The 23,862-nt window shown below is 40.6% G+C and overlaps 1 protein-coding gene across 2 annotated transcripts; it reads left to right on the top strand.

Moving 5' to 3' along the window:
* Positions 1-6,853: 6,853 nt before the first annotated feature.
* apol (apolipoprotein L) lies at positions 6,854-13,091 on the top strand. 2 transcript variants are annotated; one of them, XM_084570677.1, is made up of 4 exons: positions 6,854-7,166; positions 10,153-10,746; positions 10,835-10,954; positions 11,222-13,091. In XM_084570677.1, the coding sequence occupies exons 1-4, from the start codon at positions 7,150-7,152 to the stop codon at positions 12,198-12,200; spliced, it is 1,710 nt and encodes a 569-aa protein (XP_084426803.1). In that variant the 5' UTR covers positions 6,854-7,149; the 3' UTR covers positions 12,201-13,091. The 2 variants fall into 2 exon arrangements, with proteins under 2 accessions (XP_084426803.1, XP_084426802.1); XM_084570676.1 differs by lacking the exon at positions 6,854-7,166 and having other exon boundaries at positions 9,873-10,746.
* The last annotated feature ends 10,771 nt before the right edge of the window (positions 13,092-23,862 follow it).

The following is a 23,862-nucleotide window of genomic DNA, read 5'->3' as shown; positions in this document are numbered from 1 at the left end:
CAAAGTCGAACTGCAGGTTTAAGCTACAAAGGAAGTGGTAAATGAAAAGCAAAAATAGGAAGCCTGTGATGAACACAGCCTCTGCCTCCTAGTCTGGAGGCTCCTTTTCTTTCCCCTTCCTGTTTCGTGTGCTTCATGACAGGAGTGTGGTCAGGTGTGGAGTCATTATGATCTCTGTGGGTTTGAATTGATTTTGAAGAAAAGCAATTTCTAATCTTTATCATATTGTGTTCGATTGCCTCAAGTGATATACAGAACATGAATCATTCACAGGATCTCACAATTTCCCATTCTAAACACTGAAGTGGTGACTTTCAATTATCCAGAACAAGGATTAGCCACTTGTTGGTTTAAGGTGCTCACAAGAACAACACATACATATAGTTCATAATAATAAAAAAGGCTAGTTATCAATAATAGCTGTAAATATCAATGTACATGGTACTGCACTTACTGCAGCTTGAGCAGGTCAGAAGAACTCTTTTAGCATTACGTAAGTGTTTGAGGGACAGTAGTCGCAATTAATGGAAAGAGGAATGCAGTGTTATTAGAAAACATTGGAGGACAATTTGCATTCATCAGCCTGGAAACTGCATATGGGACTGTGCTGACCAGCTGCTCCCCATCCTCATGTAGATGTTCAACAAACCACTAAACCTGTGAAAACTCACCTTCTGGTTGAACTGCTCTATGGTTATCTCCATCTCAAAGAAACACACCATCTCATAAATTACCACATTCCCATCACCATGACCTCTAAGGTCATGAAGTCATTTGAGAGGCTACTGTTGACCCAACTGAGGGACATAACAGGCCCCTTGCTACTGGGAAAACAAGTCAGCAGTGGAAGCAGTCAACAAAGGCATTACTGTACTAAATCCGGGGAGCTGTGGAGTAGTGGTTAGAGGTGCAGCTTGGGGCCAAAGGATCCCAGGTTTGCCTCCCCCCGTGTCAATGGCTGTGGTAATAAGCAAGCACCTAACCCCCAAATTGTGGTCTTTAAAGGCTGCAGCCCACTGCGGTAGGTACATGATTTCCCCTTGGGGATGAATACAGTATAAATTATTAAATTATCCTGCAACTTCTTGACTATCCAGGGTTCTGTACGTCAGCTCCACATGCAACCCAGCCATCCCAGAAGTCCAGTGCTCTAACCTCACACAGCATTAGATTCATTATGACTGTAATATGAAGGTTGGGATCATCTGATTAAGTGGTGACTAAAAAAAGTTATGGTGTGAATGTATGAGTGCTTGTGTGAGCGAATGGGTAGATGAGTCTGTGACTGTAAAGCGCTTTGAGTACCAATAGGTAGAAAAGCGCTATATAAAAGAAAGGCCATTACCATTTACAAAAAGAACGTTTCATAGTGAAAGTAAGAGCACTTCCACACGTACAATGTGAAGGAAACTCAAGGGATTGAGACTGATATGGCACGGACATTTTGATATCTTTTACAGTTGGGTCAGGGTCGCAGTTTCCGTTTTGATGAAATTTTGGAACAATTTGAAAAATCTCTCGTTTATAATGGGACCCTATGGGCACACTAGCGCGCCCAAACTTTTTCTTTTTTTGCACGGAAATAAAGTTGTAGCATTTGTTTCATTTACTCTGACAAAGCGTGCAGCACAGCAATAATAGCGGGAACAGGAGAGACATGTCGAAACAAGCTAACCTCAAAATCGATTTTCTGAAACAGATTAGTTCTAAGGAGGAGAATGATTATGATGAGGCTGAGATGCAATTTGCAATCTCAGAGATGTGGCTGCCTCCAAAAAGAGTCAGTCTATTTTCACAGCAAACAGCAATGAAAGGCCACTGTGAGAAGGCCACAGAAACTTTAAACAAGAAGTTGTGCTGTCAGCTACAAGTTGTATTCTATATGACTAAAAATAAAATTGCATGTCACCAGTATGAGGGATTGACTGAGCCACTTGGAGCAGTTAAGGCTCCAGATTTTGTCACGCGTGAAGGTATTTATCGGCACAGCGACTCCGTTGATGATATGGAAAAGGCCCTAGAAAGCGTTGTGATGAAGCAGCTGGATGAAAAACTAAAGGGGAGTGACTTCATTGGAGTTGTTATTGATGAGACGGTAAATATCACGGTGGACAAGAAACTGATTATATACGTCAAAATGGAAGTAAAAGGGAGAGCTGAAACACGTTTTCTAGGAAATTACGATGTGCACTCCGGGACCGCACTTTGCATAAGAAACTGGTTGAGGTCCTCCGCGAGAGGGATGTGAAATTGCCTCACGTCATCAGCCGGAGCTCAGACAGAGTGTAATGATGACTGATGTGTTACCTGTGATGACCAAAATTAATTTGGTTTTCCAGAAAGACGATGTAAATCTGGCCACAATCTGACCAATGGTTCAAGCATCAGTTGCAGCACTAACACAGTTACAAGATGCACCAGGTCCACAAGAGGAGCTGTTTCAGGCAGAGTGCGAAGACAACATGTACAAGGGTGTCCAAGTGACACACGCAAGTGACCAGGCCGTGCAGTCTTTCAAAAAAGTCAGAGCACACTACCGCCAACATCTATAATAGATGCGTTATGTTATGCGACCGATTCCCTGAGGATTCACTGGATCTACTTAACTGCTTTGATGTCCTTCTGAACCCCTCTCGATACCCACAGGGAACGAGTGGTAAATTGAAGCAAATATGATAACCTAAAATGCCTGTATCACTAAATATACAGTCTAATCATCATCATTATAACAAAAATAATCGTAATCTCTAGGCTGCGTGACAAAAGGGCACAAATAAAGTGCCAGAGTCTATATACGTATTTATTTTTCATCACTGAAATCACTGATTATTTAACGAGACGCCATCGCTGTAATGACAGCACTCCGTGGTTATAGATGCTTGAACTTCTCAACAGCCTGTGAAGTTCTCATCAGAGACTTCAGTGAAATCTACCCGGAGTGGGCTAAACTATAGATAGCCTGCATGATCCCCGTCTCCAGTGTGCCAGCAGAGAGAGCTTTCTCTCTGCAGAACAGAAGCAAAACAGCGCAGCGAAGTTGCCTGGGGGAGAACAAGGTCACAAGACTAATGTGCATTGCAAGTTGCGGAGAGACACTTGATACTTTGAGTTTACAGCATGTTTTTGTATTTGCTGGTGTTGTAAGTCTATTTGCACGTGTTTTCTGAAGGTGCAGTGCGTTGAGCTCTCTTGGCCACCATACTGTACCCTAGGATTTGCCCTCCAAACAAAGAAAGATATCTCAAGTCCTATCGGGAAAATGAACACAATGGGAGCAACAGCCGTCTGTTCTTTGCCTCTATCAATTGAGACAGACGGGCAAGCAAAGGGTTTTCGACAAAAAATGGGTCTCACTTTCCACATATACACACACGGAGAAAAATTCGAAAAGCCAACAAACCAACCAACAAAAATTCCTACATTTCAATATGTTTTTTTATCTGTGTACCTCAAAAATTGTGGCCACCTGATAAGATTGAAAGAAAATCTGAAGTTCTGAAGAGTTTGTGCATTCTGTACAACAATCCTGGTAAATGATGCACAGTTGTCCATCTTGCCACGCATATCATGAGGTGGACTGTCAGTCCTTCTGTAGTCATCATAAACAGTAATCAGCTCAGATAATTCCCTTTGAACTGTGTTAAGATAAGATAAGAAAAGATAAGATAAGATAAGAAAACCTTTATTCGTCCCACAATGGGGAAATTGCAGTTTGCAACAGCATGCAGAAATGACAGAGATAGAACAGATAATAGACATATTGCACATATTAGGAGTGCTCGTTGTGGAGCCTAACAGCAGCAGGAAGGAAAGACCTTCTGTATCTTTCCTTCACACATCGAGGGTGAAGCAGTCTGTCACTGAAGCTGCTCCTCAGTCCCTTCAGGTCACCATGGAGGGGGGGGCGGACTCATCGTCCAGCATGGAGGACAGTTCAGCCAGAACTCCCCCATCACCCACCTCCCCCACTGAGTCCAAGGGGCAGCCCAGGACAGAGCTGGACTTCCTGATGATCTTTTCCAGCTTCTTCCTTTCCCTCTCCGCGTTGCCACTGCTCCAGACCATTCCACACAGGATGGCCGACGCCACCACAGAGCCTGCAGAGTGCGGCCATAATGCTAGATGTCACTAGGATCCTGTTTTATCACAGGATCCAGCGTTCATAAAGAGCAGCCCTTGTGTCCTTTCTTTCCCTTTTTCTGTTAATCTACGGGCTCTTTCACTTCTGCGAGGTGCTTCAGTTTGTACTTCTTGTTGTACAATATTAGACTGTTGTACAATATTAGATTCATCTGCTTCATGCTCCTACACTCTCTTTACTTGCTTGTGACATTTTTGAAAGTATACGGATTTGTGCAGTCTTAAATATTCATTCATTCATCTTCTATAACCGCTTGATCCTGTTAAGGGTCGCGGGGTCTGCTGGAGTCTATCCCAGCTGACATCGGGCGAGAGGTGGGGTACACACTGGACAGGTCTCTAGTCTATTGCAGGGATAACACAGAGAGACAGACAACCATTCACACTCACATTCACATCTACAGCCAATTTATCACCAATGAACCTAACCAGCATGTCTTTGGACGGTGGGAGGAAGGCGGAGTACCCAGAGAGAACCCACGCAGACACAGGGAGAACATTCAAACTCCACACAGAAAGGCCCATGGATTCGAACCCGGTACCTTCTCGCTGTGATGCATCAGTGCTAACCACCTCTCCACAGTGCCGCCCCTAATCTCAAATATGAATGTTATTAACAAACACTGCAAATCACAAGTGAGGTAAAGTAAGTTAGTGTCTTTCAATTGACCCTTTAAACTGAAACTAAGTTGTATGAAGGCTTTAAATATTACTGTCAATCACAGGTGATTTTTTTATAACCACACTTAGATGAACTTGAACAAATAATCATGAATTGAGAGCTTCCCTTTAAACTTCACCTTAAATGTACATTTTTACAAAGATTGCCTTATTTCACTAAATTTATTCAATGATGAATGAGCACAAAAGTTTAACAATTACATACACTCATTATTTTCCAAGCCTTTGTCCCTTTAATGACCCAACTTCAGTGTCTAACTTATGTACGTCTTCATGAAAAACAGATGAACTGGTGTGTCCTTTAAACAGTGGTCTATCTGCATGTTCCGTCTTGATGCGCTGTACGTATAGACGCAGGTCCGAGTTTGACTATCACACCCTCAGGAAATACCTCAGGGTTGTCAATTACTGATGGATTTAATCACAGCTTCAATCATCCTCCATCAAATCCAATGTCGAACTACATGAAACAAATATGATTACACATAGAAAACTACTTATCACACACACACTGTAACATTCAGACACGCATCTGTTAATTAGCTTAACGAGCAGTTAAACATTAACGAAAATGCACGACAACATACAAACATTAAACACATGTACCTCGGTGGCTGCAATTCACCATGAGATAATGATACGCAAAACGGAAGGAATGGGCTTTGTCTTAAAGTTCTTCCAATGAAGGACGAACAACTTCTCCTGCCATTCATCATCTTAGGGGAAGACAGCACGTATCTGCGTATAACGTAAACTTCCTGGTTGTTACTACTTTAAGTGTCCCAGTGCAACACAGAAATAAATAAAATAAATGTTCCTCTCATATAATTCCATCAAAATAATTTCATGTCAGTTGTGGTCATTTGGTGTCATATTTCTTATGAGAACCCTTTGATGCCCTCATAGGCTCAGTCTGCCATCGACAGCCTTCCTAACCGTTACATTGCTTTTGGAATCAAAAATTTGTTTGGATGAAGTTTTTTTTTTTTTTTTTTTTACTTAAGTTCAGACAACAAGACCACTCCCCATGTCTCTTACCCGCGCTTACCTAAAAAGGTATTTCTTAACCTTCTCCCTCTCTATTTGCCTCTGTTCTCAACCCTCATCCTCCCCATCCCTCATTTCTTTTCAGATCTTACTTACCAATATTTAGTTGCTTGGGTCAGAAGTTTAAAGCAGTATGCTGGTAAAGAATAATCTTGATAAACTGGAAAGCAAACAAACCATCACAGTTTGTAACAGGACAGTGGAGAACTGCCGCGATTTGAGAAAGCAGCAATTTTTTATATGCTTGGTCACATTTTGGACATTTGCAGAAAAAAAACATCATGTTCACCTTTAACCTTTATAATCTTATTCCAGTATTCCATCAATCTTGTGTCTAAGATAAATAAAATGTTGAACAAGAGAAAGTCTGTTTTGACATGCATATTTCCCACAGCACTTGAAGGCAACACTTGAATAGAAGCTAAGTACCACCCAGCTGGGACTTTTCCATCTGTGCCAGCTATGTAAACAATAGCTAGCCTTGAACTAGTTAACTTCAGAAATGGGTGTGTCGCTACCAACTGATGAGGGGAAAGGGAAACTAAACCAATCATGCCTGAGAGCCACCCAAGTTCTCTACGAAGCAAGGTTTTAGTCCAGTCAGTTTTCAGTTTTTATTTTATTTGTTACGGTCTCTATTCTAAAACAGCTCACTAGACACATAACATACAACAGGGATGCCAGACCACAGTTGGAGGTTCAAGAAAAAGTGTGCTTTATTTTAAAATGAAAGCAAGAGCAGGGGAGAAAACAAACAAACAAACAAAAAAAAAAAACTCAAAGAACTAAAAAGGTGCCAGCCAAAAAGAACAAAAGAGGAATGTTGAACAGGGCCAGCCCAACCTCATTCCACTAAGTAAATTACTTAAAGAAACTAAACCTAAACAAAATGAACAAAAAACGAAAACAGGACTACTGGTCACCTACAACCCAAACTAAAATAATAAAGCCTACAAAGTTCTAGCACTTCATAAGAACAGAAATAAACCACCTGCTTAAGGACAAAGAAATATGTGGTTAAAAACACAACCTGGAGCCTGGCGTTGCCGCGACGTGCACCAGACAAGAGGGTGAGAGAGAGATAAAAGAGAGCCCAGACACCGCTCCTCTCGCCTCCTTATATAGTCTCCTCCCCGACCTGAGCACAAATGATATTCAAGTACTCAGCAGGCCAAGGGAGGAGTGACCAGGAGGAGAAGGCAAGAACAGCCACACGTAACATATTAATGCAGGTAAAGGTGAAACCTTAATAAGGAGCTAAAGACTGCACGAGAGGAAGGCATGATGTCTCCAGCAAGGTAAAGTTTGAATGTGTGTCACTTTCTGCAATGAGAAAAGTATAAAGTATTGTGTTCTTGTTATTAGCCTACAACTATTCACCTTGATAATCATAATCATTCTGAGGTGCTATTTTACTTCCACACTTCACAGCCAGTGATTGTTAACTTGTATATTAATGTTGACATTAAAAGCATGTTATAAGATTTTTATAAGAGATTCTCTTCATGAAAACGTCGTCTGGTTAGGCTGAACACAAATTCTCACATGGTTTACTTCCAGCAGTGATGTCTAACCTGTTCAACTGGTAAATGAACAGGAGGGCAACTAGACATTGGCACATTACAATAACAAACTGTTTTTTGCTGTTCAGCGGTTCAGCTCATCAAATGAAAAATAAACTGACTGCTCACAATCCTCTGATTCAGTTTAGGTTCATTAATGAGCTGCTGAAATATAACTATCATCTAACCAGAAGTGCAAAGGTTTACAGGATCTATGCAAATCCAGAAAGAAGAGCGCTGGCACTGTAATTGGCAATGTGCTGTTTTAGTGTAATCACACTCACAGCTCATTCACATTGCATTGAGAATCTGCAGTTTAGGAAAAGGTTACAAAAAAGCCTCAGTATGAGAATCTGCTCACTATCACTCACTGACAGCTAGCCATTGTGTTGAATGAGGTAGAAAAAACATTTTCTTTTCCCCATTGGCAGGTTGCCATCAAATATCTCCAATGGACAAACCCCTGATGACTTCTAGTAACTTTAATGTATGTGATCCAAACAATGTAAATTATTCATCATTTTACAAAGAGCAAACTTCAGAGAAAAGTTTGTGAAGCAAGACCTTTTTTCTTACTTTTTGATCATGACACAGTTGAAGCGCATACTTGAAGTGTTTCTTCTGTCACATCATCAATAAGCCGTAGTGACATAATGTCACTGGCAACAAATTGATCTGCCTCTGTTAAATACTCAATGACTATACTAATCATCTTTGTAGAAAAAAAAAATATTTTATAGTTTACTATATTTTCTGTAATTCTGCAAATAACTGTGCCCGAACAATATGTAAAATGTGCTGCAGTGCTGGCAGTGTCAGACAATGGTCCTATGATTTCTAACCTGTTCAACAGGTAAATGAACAGGAAGGCAACTAGACACTGGCACATTACAATAATAAACAACAGTTTTTTGTTTTTTTGCAGTTCAGCCCATATATCAATAGCACCTACAATTTGGATTTAAAACTAATTTAAATAAAAATAAACTGGCTGCTTACAATTTGATTACATTTGATTCAGTTTAGATTCATTACAGAGCTGGTGAAATCTAATTATCATCTAAGTGCAAAGGTTTACAGGATCTATGCAAATCCAGAATGAAGAGCTGTGGCACTGCAGCTGGCAATGTGCTATTATAATGTTTTAGTGTAATCACACTCCCAGGTCATTCAGAATTGCAGAATCTGCAGTTCGCGAAAAGAAGACAAAAAAAAAAGCCTCAGTATGAGAATCTAACTTTAATGTATGTGACCCAAACAATGTAAAATGATTCATCATTTTACAAAAAGCAAACTACAGGGAAAAGTTTGTGAAGCATGACCTTTATTCTAACCTTTTGATCATGTCATGGGTTTCTTCTGTCATGTCATCAATAAGCCGTAGCAACATAATGCCACTTGCAAAAACCTTTACTTTTGTTGAATATTCAGTCACTGTACTAATCATCTTCTTTAAAAAAAATCTCCCATAGTTTACAATATGAAGCATTGAGATAACATTGTGTTTTGGCGATATCTGCTGGCAAGACAATGCAGATTTTGTATTTAAACCAAACATATGGAGGAGACACACTGCAAAAATCAACAGTAAATAAAGAAATGTGCAGATGACTCAATACTAGTAATTATTATTAAAAGTAAATGTAGGAATGAAATAATTTATAAAATGGGACATAGATGCTTTCTCTTGCAATTTGCTTCTGTATTGTTTCTGTTTAATTCGTCTTTTTATTTTATTTTCCCATTTAATTGTCTGTGTAATTTGTGTTTGACTCACTGTACACTTTATTTGCTTTAGGGGTGTAAAGGTATTTGTATTCCTCTCGCGGTGTCACGGTAAGGGCGTCATGGTTCGGTGCAAGCAGTCATATGCGAATATGTCTGAGTGAGTAGCCTATTAAAAAAAAAAGAAAAATTCTAGTCTTCACTTGTCCAGGTGACGGTAATGGGCCTATAAGCTGCCAGCAAACGTCATTAGCCTACAGAAGAAGCAAAACAGACGAAGAAGAAAAGTAATAGAGAGTGTGAGGATGGAAGAGCTGCCGGCTTCATTTAAATCAGCAGTGTGGGTCTGTGGGAACACTTGGTTTCCTGGTGCAACATAACGGCGATGGCACACAAGTGGTGGACCGGTAGTAGCTAGAAACACATCAAACATGCTAACTCAAGACGGCATCACCCCGATATGTATATTTTTACTTTTATTTTTTTAGGTTTTTATTTTTTTTCAGTCAATTGGAGTCTGTTCAAAATAAATTATCGGCTAGTCTTACATATAGTTGTTGTTGCTTTTTTTCTGTTGTACCGAACGGTACCAAACCGTGACCCCCACACTGAGGTACGTACCGAACCGTGACTTGTTTGGACCGTTAAACACCTAATTTTTTACAAATGTATCTGTGAAAATATTTCTGTTGTAATTTCTGCTTTTAATGTGAACTGTCTCTCCAGAAACATTTGTTGTCGCATCCCAGGTAGAGAGATGGATAGATGCCTTATTAATCAAAAATTGGGAAATTTCACGGTTGCAGCAGCAATGTATATACATAATATATGACAAAAAACTAAAATAAACTTTGTTTTCAAAGACATCCCTAGTTTTAATGTTGCTCTGTAACTTTCCACCGAAAAAATATAGAAGCTTCATCTATCATATATCCAAGTATTTACTGTATATGTATTGTATTTGTTTTGAAATCTCACAACTGGCTCTCTCTTACAGAAAGGAACTCCAAGAGACCTTGTGCCGCTACACCACAGATACTCTCACTGACATCCACACAGTGAGAGGATTCTGTGAGGGGTTCTCTAAATGGATGCTCAGGAGGGACACAGAGTTAGACATGATGAGGGACATCAAAGACAGGGCTGATAAAGTCAGTCTGAACTTCAGTCATGTTTCCCAGTCAGAGAACAAAGGTAAAGCCTTAAAGGAATATATGAAGAACAAGGTCACACAGGTGACTGCAGACAGCAGACGTGCAGAGCTGGGAAAGGAGCTGGATGAAGTGTTGAAGGATACTCTGGAAGGTCTGGAGAAGCTCCACTGCTTCCTGGATGCAGTGGAGAAGCTGGCTGTCACCTCACTACACGTGTTCAAGGAGAACCAGGTGTTACACCTGCCCAAAGAGATCAGCCTTGATCTTGTTGAGGTTGTCATCACTGCTGCACAACTAGTCTGCCCTCTCCTCCTGGAGTTTAAAAGAGATGCAAAAGTCTTCTTCACACCCAAACTTCAGAATGTGGACGTGTTGGCATATCAGCTGGACAGATACATACAGACAGCCAACAGAATCTGTGAGAAGTTGGAGAAAAGGTAGATTGAGTTTTATATAATACACACATTTTGCACAGTAAGCACCTTACTCTGTAGAAAATAAATTATAACTACAAGTCTTTCACAGCTGCTTTAGTGGCTTTTGTCTGAAGATGACCACAGAAACTGTGGTAGAGCTCGATGTGGATTTATCTGAATGTGACTCACAAAGGATGCTTGATCACATCAATCAGCTTGATGAAATCAGGTGAGTTTTACTGAGGTATATTTTCTACACAGTCTATAAACCTTACTTCTACAAACTGCAGCATCCAGGGAGCAGTTTGGATGCTTGCTCAGCTATGGATGTGGGTGGAGGAGGGGTGTGAGCCTTATGTCCTACTGCCACCATGATATGACATCTGTAGTTTAGAATGTCTCAACAATTACCTGATGATTCATGCCGACCTTCTTGTCTCTTGCCAAATGAATTCTAATCACTGATAACACTACTTTTCCTCTTTTCTTCTCTCAGGAAGGACCAGAACTTCAGAATGGTGTTCTTGTTCCAAGAGGTATCGTGTTCTGGCTTCATCGATAAGTTTAATGAGCGACAGCCCAGGATGCTGCAGTTTCTGAACGAGCTGGAGGAGACTGCTATTCAGTTAGACAGGATGAATATGGGGGCAAAGATCTCCAGTGTGGCAGGCAGCTCAGTGGGGGCAGTTGGAGGTGTGCTGTCAATTGTTGGTTTGGCATTAATTCCTTTCACTGCAGGGGTGTCTTTAACTCTGACAATGGCTGGTGTAGGGCTGGGAATCACCAGTGGAGTCAACAGTTTAGTCACCACTGCTACAGAGGTTGGAGTTAATGCTACACAACAAAAGAAAGCCAGGGAGGTCTTTGAGAGCTTCATGGAGGATGTGCAGAGTCTCCAAGATTGTGTGGAGGAGGTGATTAACCAAACAATCTCAAGACTAGACCCAAGTATGTTAGATGTGGCCATGGAAGTAGGCAAGATTGCTGTTAAGGTTGGTGCTATTGGAAAGAGTGTAGATTCCATTGTTGATGCTGCTTCTGCTGCTAAGCTGCTAAAAAGTGAAGAACTCGTTTCCAGTGCAGGTAAAGTGGTAGCTCAGGAAGGAAAAGCATTACGTAATGTGCCCAGGGTTGCCTCAGACATCCCAGATATTGGTCAGGCTGCAGCCAAAGGGCCACTTGCCCTCTCCAAGTCAGCCAGAGGTGGTTTCATTGCTCTGAATGCTCTCTTCCTTGGCATGGATATATTCTTCATCTGTAGAGACAGCATCAGTCTGGCCAAAGGCAGTGAGGCTGAAGTCTCACAGTTCATCAGAGCCAGAGCTGCACTTTGGAGCTCTGAGATGGACTCATGGAAGATGATCCATGATTGTTTGAACAAAGGCCTGCCAACATCAGAGAAAAAGAAAGCTGTCCTGGAGACACCATTTTATCAGGAGATGGAGATAGGAAACTCATTGAATCTGATCACGTAGAAACAAAAATCAAAGAGAGCTGATGTAACAGCTGGTATCATTAACTGTATAAATATGGACACAGAAGGTCAAAAGTGAAGCCAAAGCAAGTAAAGCTCCCTCTGATGTCTAGCTGCAGTATAGGTCATAAGCTCCACACCTCCATGTTAGTGGATGGGACTTGGGCCAAACTAAAACAATAAATAGAAGTCAAATAATTATTTTTTAAGGATGATTTCAGACATTTTAGGTTGTTCATATAATGCTGATGCATGAGAAGTTTTTCGTTTTACTTACTTAGTAGATGCTATAGAACCAGGATGTGACATCCATGAAGCGGTCTGTAGGACTGTGAGAGTACAAAAAAATAAATAAATAAATAAATACAGTGTATAATCTAATATTTATTTGTAGCTGGTGAGTCTGGTGGAAGTGTGGTCGGGTCGTATCGCGGCCCCTGATGGCTCCACACTCGGACCGTACTGTGCAGACTCTGGCTCCAAACTTGCAAGATGGTGCCGCCCGTATCCCCGGGAAAATGCAAGGAAGTGGGGACACGTTGTCCATATTTATACAGTCTATGGTACTGAGCATGTAACTGTACCTTTAGCCACTATGAAGAAGGTTTAAGTACATTCGGTAATGCATACTAGCAGATTAAAATTATTTTTATGCACGCTAGATCTACTCAACCATTTCCAATCACTCATTTTGTCAAATAAACTTTTTTTTTTTCAATTTCAGTTTTGATAATGTACATCACAACATGATCTACACACTATTCCTGAGCAGAGGAAATGTGTTTCCAAAGTCAGCATGAAAATGTAACTCACTTTACGACTCATTTTGTGTATAAGTGAAATTCTTTGTACAGATCACTTCGTGTTCACTAACTGAAAGAATAAACTGAATTCGTTTTTGAAAATTTGTCCTCTTTGTCAGAATGAGTGTCATTTGATGAGTACGAATCATCCTCAGTCTGCTGGTCCTTGTCTGGAGGCTTCTGAATCTGAAAATAGTCAATGTGCCAGGTGGGAGGAGTCCTTCAGAATGCTGCGAGCTTGACGCAAACAGCACTTTTTCTAGACGTCCTCAATGGCAAGGAGTGGAGTTCCTGTGATGCGCTGGGCAGTTTTCTCTACACGCTGGAGGTGTTTGCGCTCCGCGACAGTGTAGCTCCCACACCAGACTGTGACACAGTTGGTTAGGATGCTCTCAATCACGCAGTGGTAAAAGTTCACCAGGGTGGCTGAAGACAGATGGTTCTTCTTCAGTGTCCTCAGGAGGAAGGGTCACTGGTGAGCTTTCTTGACCAGGCTGGAGGTGTTGGTGGTCCAGGACAGGTCCACTGAGATGTGGGTCACCAGGCACTTGAAGCTAGAGACCTGCTCGACTGCCATTCCATTGATGTGAGTGGGGTTAAGCGTGCTTTTTCTCTCCTTCCTGAAGTCCACAATGAGCTAGATGCGTATTTTCAGCTGTAACAGTTATTGGTGATGTTTCAAAAGAACACAAATACAAACATCCTCAAAGTTGAACTGCAGGTTTAAGTTACAAAGGAAGTGGTAAATTCAAAAGAAAAAGAAAAATACGAAGTCTGTGATGAACAAAGCAGCCTCATGCCCTCTGCCTCCTAGTCTGGAGGCTCCTTTTGTTTTCCCTTTTTCATGTGCTTCACGACAGGAGTGTAACCAGATGTGGAGTCATTATGATCTCTGTGGGTGTTAATTGGTTTTGAAGAAAAGCAATTTCTGATCTTCATCAATTGCCTCAAGTGATATATTGAACATGAATGACTACACACTACTATGTGAACGAATGGGTGGGTCAAACAGTAGGTACATAATTTCCCCTCGGGGATCAATACAGTATAAATTAGGTAGGCTGGATGCTCAGGAGGGACACAGAGTTAGACATGATGAGGAACATCAAAGACAGGGTTGATAAAGTCAGCACCAACGGTTTTTGCACAAAAAATGAAGCGAGAAGGTTAGGAAACGGTTAGTGCATGGCATGCTTAGAATGCAGAACAGGAAATGTCAGCAGTTTGCTCCTATGAAGTTCTGTTCAGTTGTCCACTTTAAGATAAACTTTCAGTGAACTGACTTAGTGAACTGACTTAGGAACTCATGAGGACTAAGAAGTCACATAAGAAAATACATACAGCATATATAAGAGAAATAAAAAATAAAAATGTAATTTTCCATTACAAGCATTAAGCAGCTAAATGGACAGGAATGGAACAGGAATCTAAAAACATTATAATCTTGCTCCTCTAATGCTGGATGGGTAAAAGTGTGGCGTCAGGGTCTGGGAATATCAGCAAAAGAGCAAAAGAATGGGCTCTGTCTTTGCTCAGCAGTTATACAGCTGTGGAGCAGCTGCTCTAATTGTCCCGGGGCAAAATCAAACACAGGTAGCTACTGAATGAATATATACACTGCCTGGCCATCTGGATTCAACTAAGCAAATAGGTATGAGCCTCCTATTGGATAATTACTACATGAGTGATTATCTTTCAGCTGGCAACAAGATATTTAATCCCAACTGATGCAATGAGTAGCTTCTCATTTCTTAAACAACCATGTCAAAACACGCATCCTATGGTTGTGCAAAAGATGTTAGTCTGTTTGAGGAAGGTCAAATCATTGGCATGCATCAAGCAGAGAAAACATCTAAGGAGATTGAAGAAACTACTAAAATTGGGTTAAGAACTGTCCAACGCATTATTAAAAACTGGAAGGATAGTGGAGAACCATTGTCTTTGAGGAAGAAATGTGGTCAGAAAAAAATCCTGATTGATCGTGATCTGTAATCACTTGAACGTTTGGTGAAATCAAATCAAAGAAAAACAACAGTAGATCTCAGGGCTATGTTTAATCAGTGGCGTCATCAGACAGATTTCACTGGGGCACGTGCCCCAGTATTGGTCTGTAGTGCCCCAGTATAAATTTCACTAGTAAAAAAAAAATCACTTTAGGGTTTTATGTCTACATGGCATAATTTACAGAATTTACACATACCGGTATGTACCTAATGTGGCAACTCATTGCTGCTTTATTCACTCCATACACAATGAACACATGGCTACTTAATATGGTAATTTATTCACGCGACTTTGGCTGTGATTGGGGTCCCGCACTCACTTCAGAAACAACTTCGGGATGTGACGTCTACGTGTCTGAGCGCTATTTCTTTCCACCTGTCTTACAGGTGAGTTCCGGATAAACTGCCCATCATTGTCGTTTGGTTTCACCCCTGTGTCGCTATTTCCATGTGAATTTAATTGTTACAACTTTACTTACTTTACTGTTTAATGTATGTCGCTAGTTGTTTTTAGCATCACCGGCCGTTAGCCGCTCAGAATTAGAACGCCAGTAATTTTAACTAAATTGTAATAAAGTTACACAAGACCCACAACATAAATAACAAAGAGCATAGGCTCAGGAACAGATATAAAAATGAGGATCCATCTGACGATTTTCAAGTGCAGCGCAGCTGGCTCTGTTAGTTGCGCATATACGGTGCGTAGAAGAAGATAACTTCTTCTCCGCCATTGCATTTTTCATCTCGCGCACCCCCTAGAGGCAGTTCACGCACCCCCAGGGGTGCGCGCACCACACTTTGGGAATCCCTGGCCTACAGTATGACAGTGACAATAATGATTTTGAAGCTTGTACCCGTAGGCTAGCCATTTATTTCATATTGCGCACACATTTAATTTATTTTTTTTTTATTTTTTTTTTTAATGTATTGGGAGTTGGGGGCCTGTGCCCCAGCAAAGCTCTAGGTCTAGAATCGCCCCTGTGTTTAATAGTGAAAGTAAGAGCATTTCCACACGTACAATGTGAAGGGAACTCAAGGGATTGGGACTGAACAGCTGTGTAGCCTTAAGAAAACCACTAATCAGTGAGGCTAACTGGAAAAAAGGCTTCAATTTGCTAGGGAGCATAAAGATTGGACTCTGGAGCAATGGAAGAAGGTCATGTGGTCTGATGAGTCCAGATTTACCCTGTTCCAGAGTGATGGGGGCATCAGGGTAAGAAGAGAGGTAGATGAAGTGATGCACCCATCATGCCTAGTGCCTACTGTACAAGCCTGTGGGGGCAGTGCTATGATCTGGGGTTGCTGCAGTTGCTCAGGTCTAGGTTCAGCAACATTATGTGCCCAAAGAATGAGGTCAGCTGACTACCTGAATATACTGAATGACCAGGTTATTCCATCAATGGATTTTTTCTTCCCTGATGGTACGGGCACATTGCAAGATGACGATGCCATGATCCAACGAGCTCAGGTCATTTGGCGTCAAATTTAGGTTCTTTTGAGAACCCTTTGATGCCCTCATAGGCCCAGACAGCCATCAACAGCTTTCCTAACTGTCACATTGCTTTTGGAATCAAAAATTAGTTTTTTAAACTAAAGCTCAAAAAACAACACCTTTCCTCATGTCTATTACCTGCACTTACCTAAAAAGGTGTTTCTTAACCTTATCCTTCTCTGTTTGCCTCCGTTCTCAACCCTCATCCTCCCCATCCCTCTTTTCTTTTCAGATCTTACTTACCAATATTTGCTTGGGTCAGAAGTTTAAAGCAGTATGCTGTTAAAGAATAATCTTGATAAACTGGAAAGAGAACAAACCATCACAGTTTGTAATAAGACAGTGGAGAACTGCTGCGATTTGAGAAAGCAGCAATTTTTAAAATGCTTGATTACTACGCAAGCGAAACCCGTTTCTTGAGGGATCCCACCTCTCTGTTTTCTCGTGCCTTCTTCTTGCGCATTTTATTGCAGTAATCCACATCTGCCTTCTTGCGAGATCTTTGGGGATCCTTTAAAACAATTTCCCCTTTGCTTGTCCCCGACTATTCTGGCATCCTGGGTCACAACAGCTGTCGACCGATTTTAGATGTAACTGGTAAAAGGACAGGTTAGTTAGTTGCTGGCAGTTGTCAACTGAATAGTAATTCGAAAAATGCGCTTTCCTGCCAATATGGCAGTGTTGTGATTGCTGGTGCAGGGTGACATCAGCTACATCAGCAGTTCTATAGAATCTCTGACTGAACTGCCCATCCATCCCCAGCCCTTCACATTTTTTCCGCCACGATCTGTACTGCTTTTTTGAATAACCATTGACTGTATATACTAGGAAATAACTCAACTGTTTGTGTGGATCAGCTGCTTCTGCGGTGCCGAAGGCGGCTTCTCTTTCTGCTGCACCAGCCATGCTGGATGCTGTAAACTGCACGTCGGCTAACAACTGTTGTAAAAAAAAAAAAATTCTTTTCTTTCCTGAACGGGTGTGAACATCTTTATTTCCCTCCAGATTGAGCGAAACTCACGTCTACGCTCAAAGTTGGAAAGATTATGCTTTCAGTTCACAGTTCACAAAAGTATGCCAGTAATAAATATGTACAACACTATGTACCACCCAGCCGGGTCTTTCCCATCTGTGCCAGCTTTGTAAAACATTAACTAATGTTTAACTAGCTAATTTCAGAAATGGATGTGTCTCCACCTACTGATGAGAAGAAAGGGAAACTAAACCAATTATACCTATGCACCACCCAAGTTCTCTACTAAAGACAGTTTTTTTTTCTCTCTAAGCGAGTTGAGTTCCAATCAGTTTTCAGTTTTTATTTTATTAATGCAGGTAAAGGTGAAACCTCAATAAGGAGCTAAAGACTGCACGAGAAGAGGGCATGATGTCACCAGCAAGCTAAAGTTTGAATGTGTGTCACTTTTTGCAATGAGAACAGTATAAAGTGTTGTGTTCTTATCTATAACTATTCACCTTGATAATCATAATCATTCTGAGGTGCTATTTTACTTCCACACTTCACAGCCAGTAATTGTTAGCCAGTGAGACTTTTTTGTCCAACACGCAGGTGCAGTTACAGCTGCAAATTTGTATATTAATGTTGACATTAAAAGCATGTTACAGGATTTTTCTGAGAAATTCTCTTCATAAAAACGTCATCTGGTTAGGCTGAACACATATTCTCACACAGAATAGATAGAATGCCTTTATTGTCACTATACACATGTACAATGAGATTAAAGCCGTCACCAATAACAGTGCAAAAAAAAAAAAAAAGATATATGGAAATATATACAGTATAAGCATAGAGATAAGGTGCACAGTCCTGAGGAGATTTGCAGAAATAAATATGGTGAATATACAGTATTTAAGTATAAATATATATTGCACATAAGCAATACCACCCGCAACCCACTAAATATCTGCTACTTATCAGTTCAGCAGTTTGCACTTAAAATTGCTTAAAATAAAAATAAACTGACTGTTCACAATCATCTGAGCTGCTGAAGTATAATTATCATCTAACCAGAAGTGCAAAGGTTTATAGGCTCTATGAACAAAGAGGCACTGTAGCTGGCAATGTGCTATTACAATGTTTTAGTGAAATCACATTCACAGCTCATTCAGATTGAATGAGACTGCAGAATCTGCAGTTTCCTAAAAGAACACAAAAAAAGCCTCAGTATGAAAATCTGCTCACTATCACTCACTGACAGTTAGCCCTTGTGTTGAATGAGGAAGAAAAAACATTGTCTTTTCCCCATTGGCAGGTTGCCACCAAATATCTCAAATGGACAAACCCCCGATGACCTCTAGTAAATGTACAATGTAAAATTATTCATCATTTTACAAAAATCAAACTTCAGAAGAAAGTTTGTGAAGCAGGACCTTTTTGATGATGTCATGACTCGCAGCTGAAGCACATACTCAGAGGGTTTCTTCAGTCACGTCATCAATAAGCCGTAGTCACATAATGCCACTGGCAACAAACTGATCTTTGTTTTTGTTAAATATTCAATCACTGTACTAGTCATCTTTGTAAAAAATCTCTCATAGTTTACAATATGTTCTGTAATCCTGCAAATAATGTGCACAAACAGTATGTAAAATATTGCCTTAGGATGACAAAAAGAAATTAAGCTTTAAGATAACGTTGTGTTTTGGCGACATCTGCTGCCAAGACCATATAAATGCAGGTTTTGTATTTACACCAAACAAATGTAGGAGACGCTGCAATAATCACTTGTTAATAAAGTATTGCGTAAATGACTCAATACTAGTAATTATTATTAAAAGTAAATGTAGGAATAAATTAATTTATAAAATGTGACATAAATGCTTATTTCTCTTGTAATTTGCTTCTGTTTTGTTTCTGTTTAATTCCTCTTTTTATTTTATTTTCCCATTTAATTGTCTATTTATGTTTGATTCACTATGAGCTTTATTTGTTTACAAATGTATCTGTGAAAATATGTCTGTTTTAATTTCCACTTTTAATGTGGACTGTCTCTCTGGGAACATTTGTTATGAGGACTGTCCTGCATTTAATGTTGCTCTGTAACTTTCCACCAGGACACTTTCATACAGAAGCTCCATCTGTCATATATACATGTATTTACTGTATATGTATTGTATTTGTTTTGAAATCTCGAAACTGGATTATGCCCTCTCTTACAGAAAGGAACTCCAAGAGGCCTTGTGCCGCTACACCACAGATACTCTCACTGACATCCACACAGTGAGAGGATTCTGTGAGGGGTTCTCTAAATGGATGCTCAGGAGGGACACAGAGTTAGACATGATGAGGGACATCAAAGACAGGGTTGACAAAGTCAGCCTGAACTTCAGTCATGTTTCCCAGTCAGAGGACAAAGGTAAAGCCTTAAAGGAATATGGTTTGCACAGGTGACTGCAGACAGCAGGCGTGCAGAGCTGGGAAAGGAGCTGGATGAAGTGTTGAAGGATACTCTGGAAGGTCTGGAGAAGCTCCACTGCTTCCTGGATGCAGTGGAGAAGCTGGCTGTCACCTCACTACACGTGTTCAAGGAGAACCAGGTGTTACACCTGCCCAAAGAGATCAGCCTTGATCTTGTTGAGGTTGTCATCACTGCTGCACGACTAGTCTGCCCTCTCCTCCTGGAGTTTAAAAGAGATGCAAAAGTCTTCTTCACACCCAAACTTCAGAATGTGGACGTGCTGGCATATCAGCTGGACAGATACATACAGACAGCCAAGAGAATCTGTGAGAAGTTGGAGAAAAGGTAGAGTTTTAAATAATACACACATTTTGCACAGTAAGCGCCTTACTCTGTAGAAAATAAATTCTAACTACAAGTCTTTCACAGCTGCTTTCGTGGCCTTTGTCTGAAGATGACCACAGAAACTGTGGTAGAGCTCGATGTGGATTTGTCTGAACATGACTCGCAAAGGATGCTTGATCACATCAATCAGCTTGATGAAATCAGGTGAGTTTTACTGAGGTATATTTTCTACACAGTCTACAAACCTTACTTCTACATACTGCAGCATCCAGGGAGAAGTTAGGATGATTGCTCAGGGCACCTCAGCCATGGATGTGGGTCGAGGAGGGGTGCAAGCCTTCTGTCCAAACGCTGCTTTTCTAACCACTACTCCTCAGCTCCACCTACCACCTCTACTGCCACCATGATATGACATCTATAGTTAAAGTGTCTCAACAACTATCTGGAGAAATTCATGCCGACCTTCTTGTGTCTTGCAGAATGAATTCTAATCACTGATTACACTGCATTTCCTCTTTTCTTCTCTCAGGAAGGACCAGAACTTCAGAATGGTGTTCTTGTTCCAAGAGGTATCGTGTTCTGGCTTCATCGATAAGTTTAATGAGCGACAGCCCAGGATGCTGCAGTCTCTGAACGAGCTGGAGGAGACTGCTGTTCAGTTAGACAGGATGAATATGGGGGCAAAGATCTCCAGTGTGGCAGGCAGCTCAGTGGGGGCAGTTGGAGGTGTGCTGTCAATTGTTGGTTTGGCGTTAATTCCTTTCACTGCAGGAGTGTCTTTAACTCTGACAATGGCTGGTGTAGGGCTGGGAATCACCAGTGGAGTCAACAGTGTAGTCACCACTGCCACAGAGGTTGGAGTTAATACTACACAACAAAAAAAGCCAGGGCAGTCTTTCAGAGCTTCATGGAGGATGTGCAGAGTCTCCAAGATTGTGTGGAGGAGGTGACCAAACAAACAATCTCAAGACTAGATGCAAGTGTGTTAGATGTGGCCGTGGAAGTAGGCAAGATTGCTGTTAAGGTTGGTGCTATTGGAAAGAGTGTAGATTCCATTGTTGATGCTGCCTCTGCTGCAGGTAAAGTGGTGGCTCAGGAAGGAAAAGCATTACGTAATGTGCCCAGGGTTGCCTCAGACATCCCAGGTATTGGTCAGGCTGCAGTCAAAGGGCCACTTGCCCTCTCCAAGTCAGCCAGAGCTGGTTTCATTGCTCTGAATGCTCTCTTCCTTGGCATGGATATATTCTTCATCTGTAAAAACAGCATCAGTCTATTATTAACTGTATAAATATGGACACAGAAGGTCAAAAGTGAAGCCAAAGCAATTAGAGCTCCCTCTGGTGTCTGGCTACAGTATAGGTCATAAGCTCCACACCACCATGTTAGTGGATGGCACTTGGGCCAAACTAAAACAATAAATAGATGTCAAATAATAATTTTTTAAGGATGATTTCAGACATTTTAGGTTGTTAATATAATGCAGATGCATGAGAAGTTTCGTCTTGCTTAGTTATTAGATGCTATAGACACAGGATGTGACATCCACGAAGCGGTCCGTAGGACTGTGAGAGTACGAAAACAAATAAATAAATAAGTACAGTGTATAATCGGGAAAATGCAAGGAAGTGTGGACACGTTGTCCATATTTATACAGTCTATGGTACTGAGCATGTAACTGTACCTTTAGCCACTATGAAGATGGTTTTAGTACATTCAGTAATGCATACTAGCAGATTAAAATTATTTTTATGCACGCTAGATCTACAGCCATTTCCAATCACTCATTTTGTCAAATAAACATGAGCTTTGTGAAACCACCAGTTACACTAATTATATTTAAATTGTTCCATTCTCTGCACATTCATTTCTTTCACTGACTGATGTCTTGATTTAGTTATTTTTTATATCTTTTTTTTTCAATTTCAGTTTTGATAATGTACATCACAACATGATCGATACATATTATTTCTGAGCAGAGGAAAGGTGTTTCCAAGTGACTGAAAGAATAAACTGAATATGTTTTTGAAAAATACATTTTGAATTTGTCCTCTTTGTCAGAATGAGTGTCATTTGATGAGTATGCATAAAAAGTTTGACTCGTGAGTATGGGGCATATGTGTTCATGGCTGTGGCAAGCAAGCACCTAACCCCCAAACTGCAGTCTTTAAAGGCTGCAGCCCACTGCTTCAACTATACACACTCCTGTGTGAACAAATGGATGGGTCAGACAGCAGGTTTCCTCACGAGGATCAATACAGTATAAATTATTGAATTATTATTATTATCCTGCAGCTTCTTGACTATCCAGGGATCCTGCATGTAGACGTCAGGTCCACACACAACTCAGTCGTCCCAGAATTTTTTTTTTTATTACCATAATCAGCATCTATCTGAAAAATGACCAGTGCACAAAACTTGATATTATGAAGTTATATTGTAATTCATCTAAAACTGAAAATCTGATTAAGATCAGGACTTTTTTGTTTGTTGTTCTGCTTTATGCAGCATGGGATTATGTTTCAGAAGCTGGAACTAGTTTTGGAAAGCTGTTTACCTGCACAGCCTTCTCTGCCATGCCATTGCTGTAGCTTTGATTTTACAGAGGAAACCGTTTTTCTTCTATTTACTGTAGGCCGCTATCCCACGAGAGAGGGGATGAATTACATTGATATGCATGTGTATCAAAATGCAGGGTGTAATCATTTCTGCTCATATATACTGAACTCATGATTTTACACTTAATAAAGAGAATTCTCTCATTCTTTCAAAAATAAGCATGAAGATCTGTTGGAGTGTGAAAGGAATAATGTGTTTCACTTTGATATTCCAGTTGTTCATTCAGTCATTAATAACAGTCCAATCATGCCAGAAACGGCTCGGAAAGGTATCTTTTTACTCATAGAACAGGTTTTGAGGTCACATGCTTCACATATGCACAAATAAGCACGGATTGAAATAATTTAAACTGGTTTAGTTAATTCTAGTTAGGAGAAGGAAATTAAAGTAGACAAGTGTCAAATTTTTGATTGCAAATTTTCTTGGAATTGCATACAGTGAAAAACATAAGCAGTTCCTGGTTCTCATAAGCTAACACAAACGGGAAATGCCAGGTTAAAGATGTAATTACACAGGAACAAGAAGGCCGGGTCTCAGAAATAGGCTACCTATGCGTAAGAAAACACTGGAACAAGAAATCAGTCTTATAATTATCAAATAAGGAGGATTGAAATGGCAAACGGTAAGCCCACTGTTCTATGTATTCAATTGTGTGGTTAAAACGCTTTTGAAGGGTCCGCATACTAATTTTTGCTAGTTTCCAGCTATTAAAGGATCGGCGGTCTGAAGCGCAATCAGGACGCACAGACGTACAGGTGAATGCAGGTGTTCCTAAAACAAGAGGTTAGTTCAAATGTCGATTTTCTGAATCCTAACTCAGTCATATCACAATACACACGTGTGATGCACTTTTCATAAGATATTATATCTGATCTGTTCGTTCAACATCCGCATGCATCAGTTAGAAATGACACGCTCAGAACTTCACTGATAATCATCGAGTGTTGACATTTTTTCTGTCAAAGTAACTCATTGTCATCTGTCGCTG

This window comes from Chelon labrosus (assembly GCF_963514085.1).
Source record: "Chelon labrosus genome assembly, chromosome: 21".
NCBI lineage: Eukaryota > Metazoa > Chordata > Actinopteri > Mugiliformes > Mugilidae > Chelon > Chelon labrosus.
The sequence above is the reverse complement of the archived record's forward strand: the minus strand, read 5'-3'. Positions and strand labels throughout refer to the sequence as shown.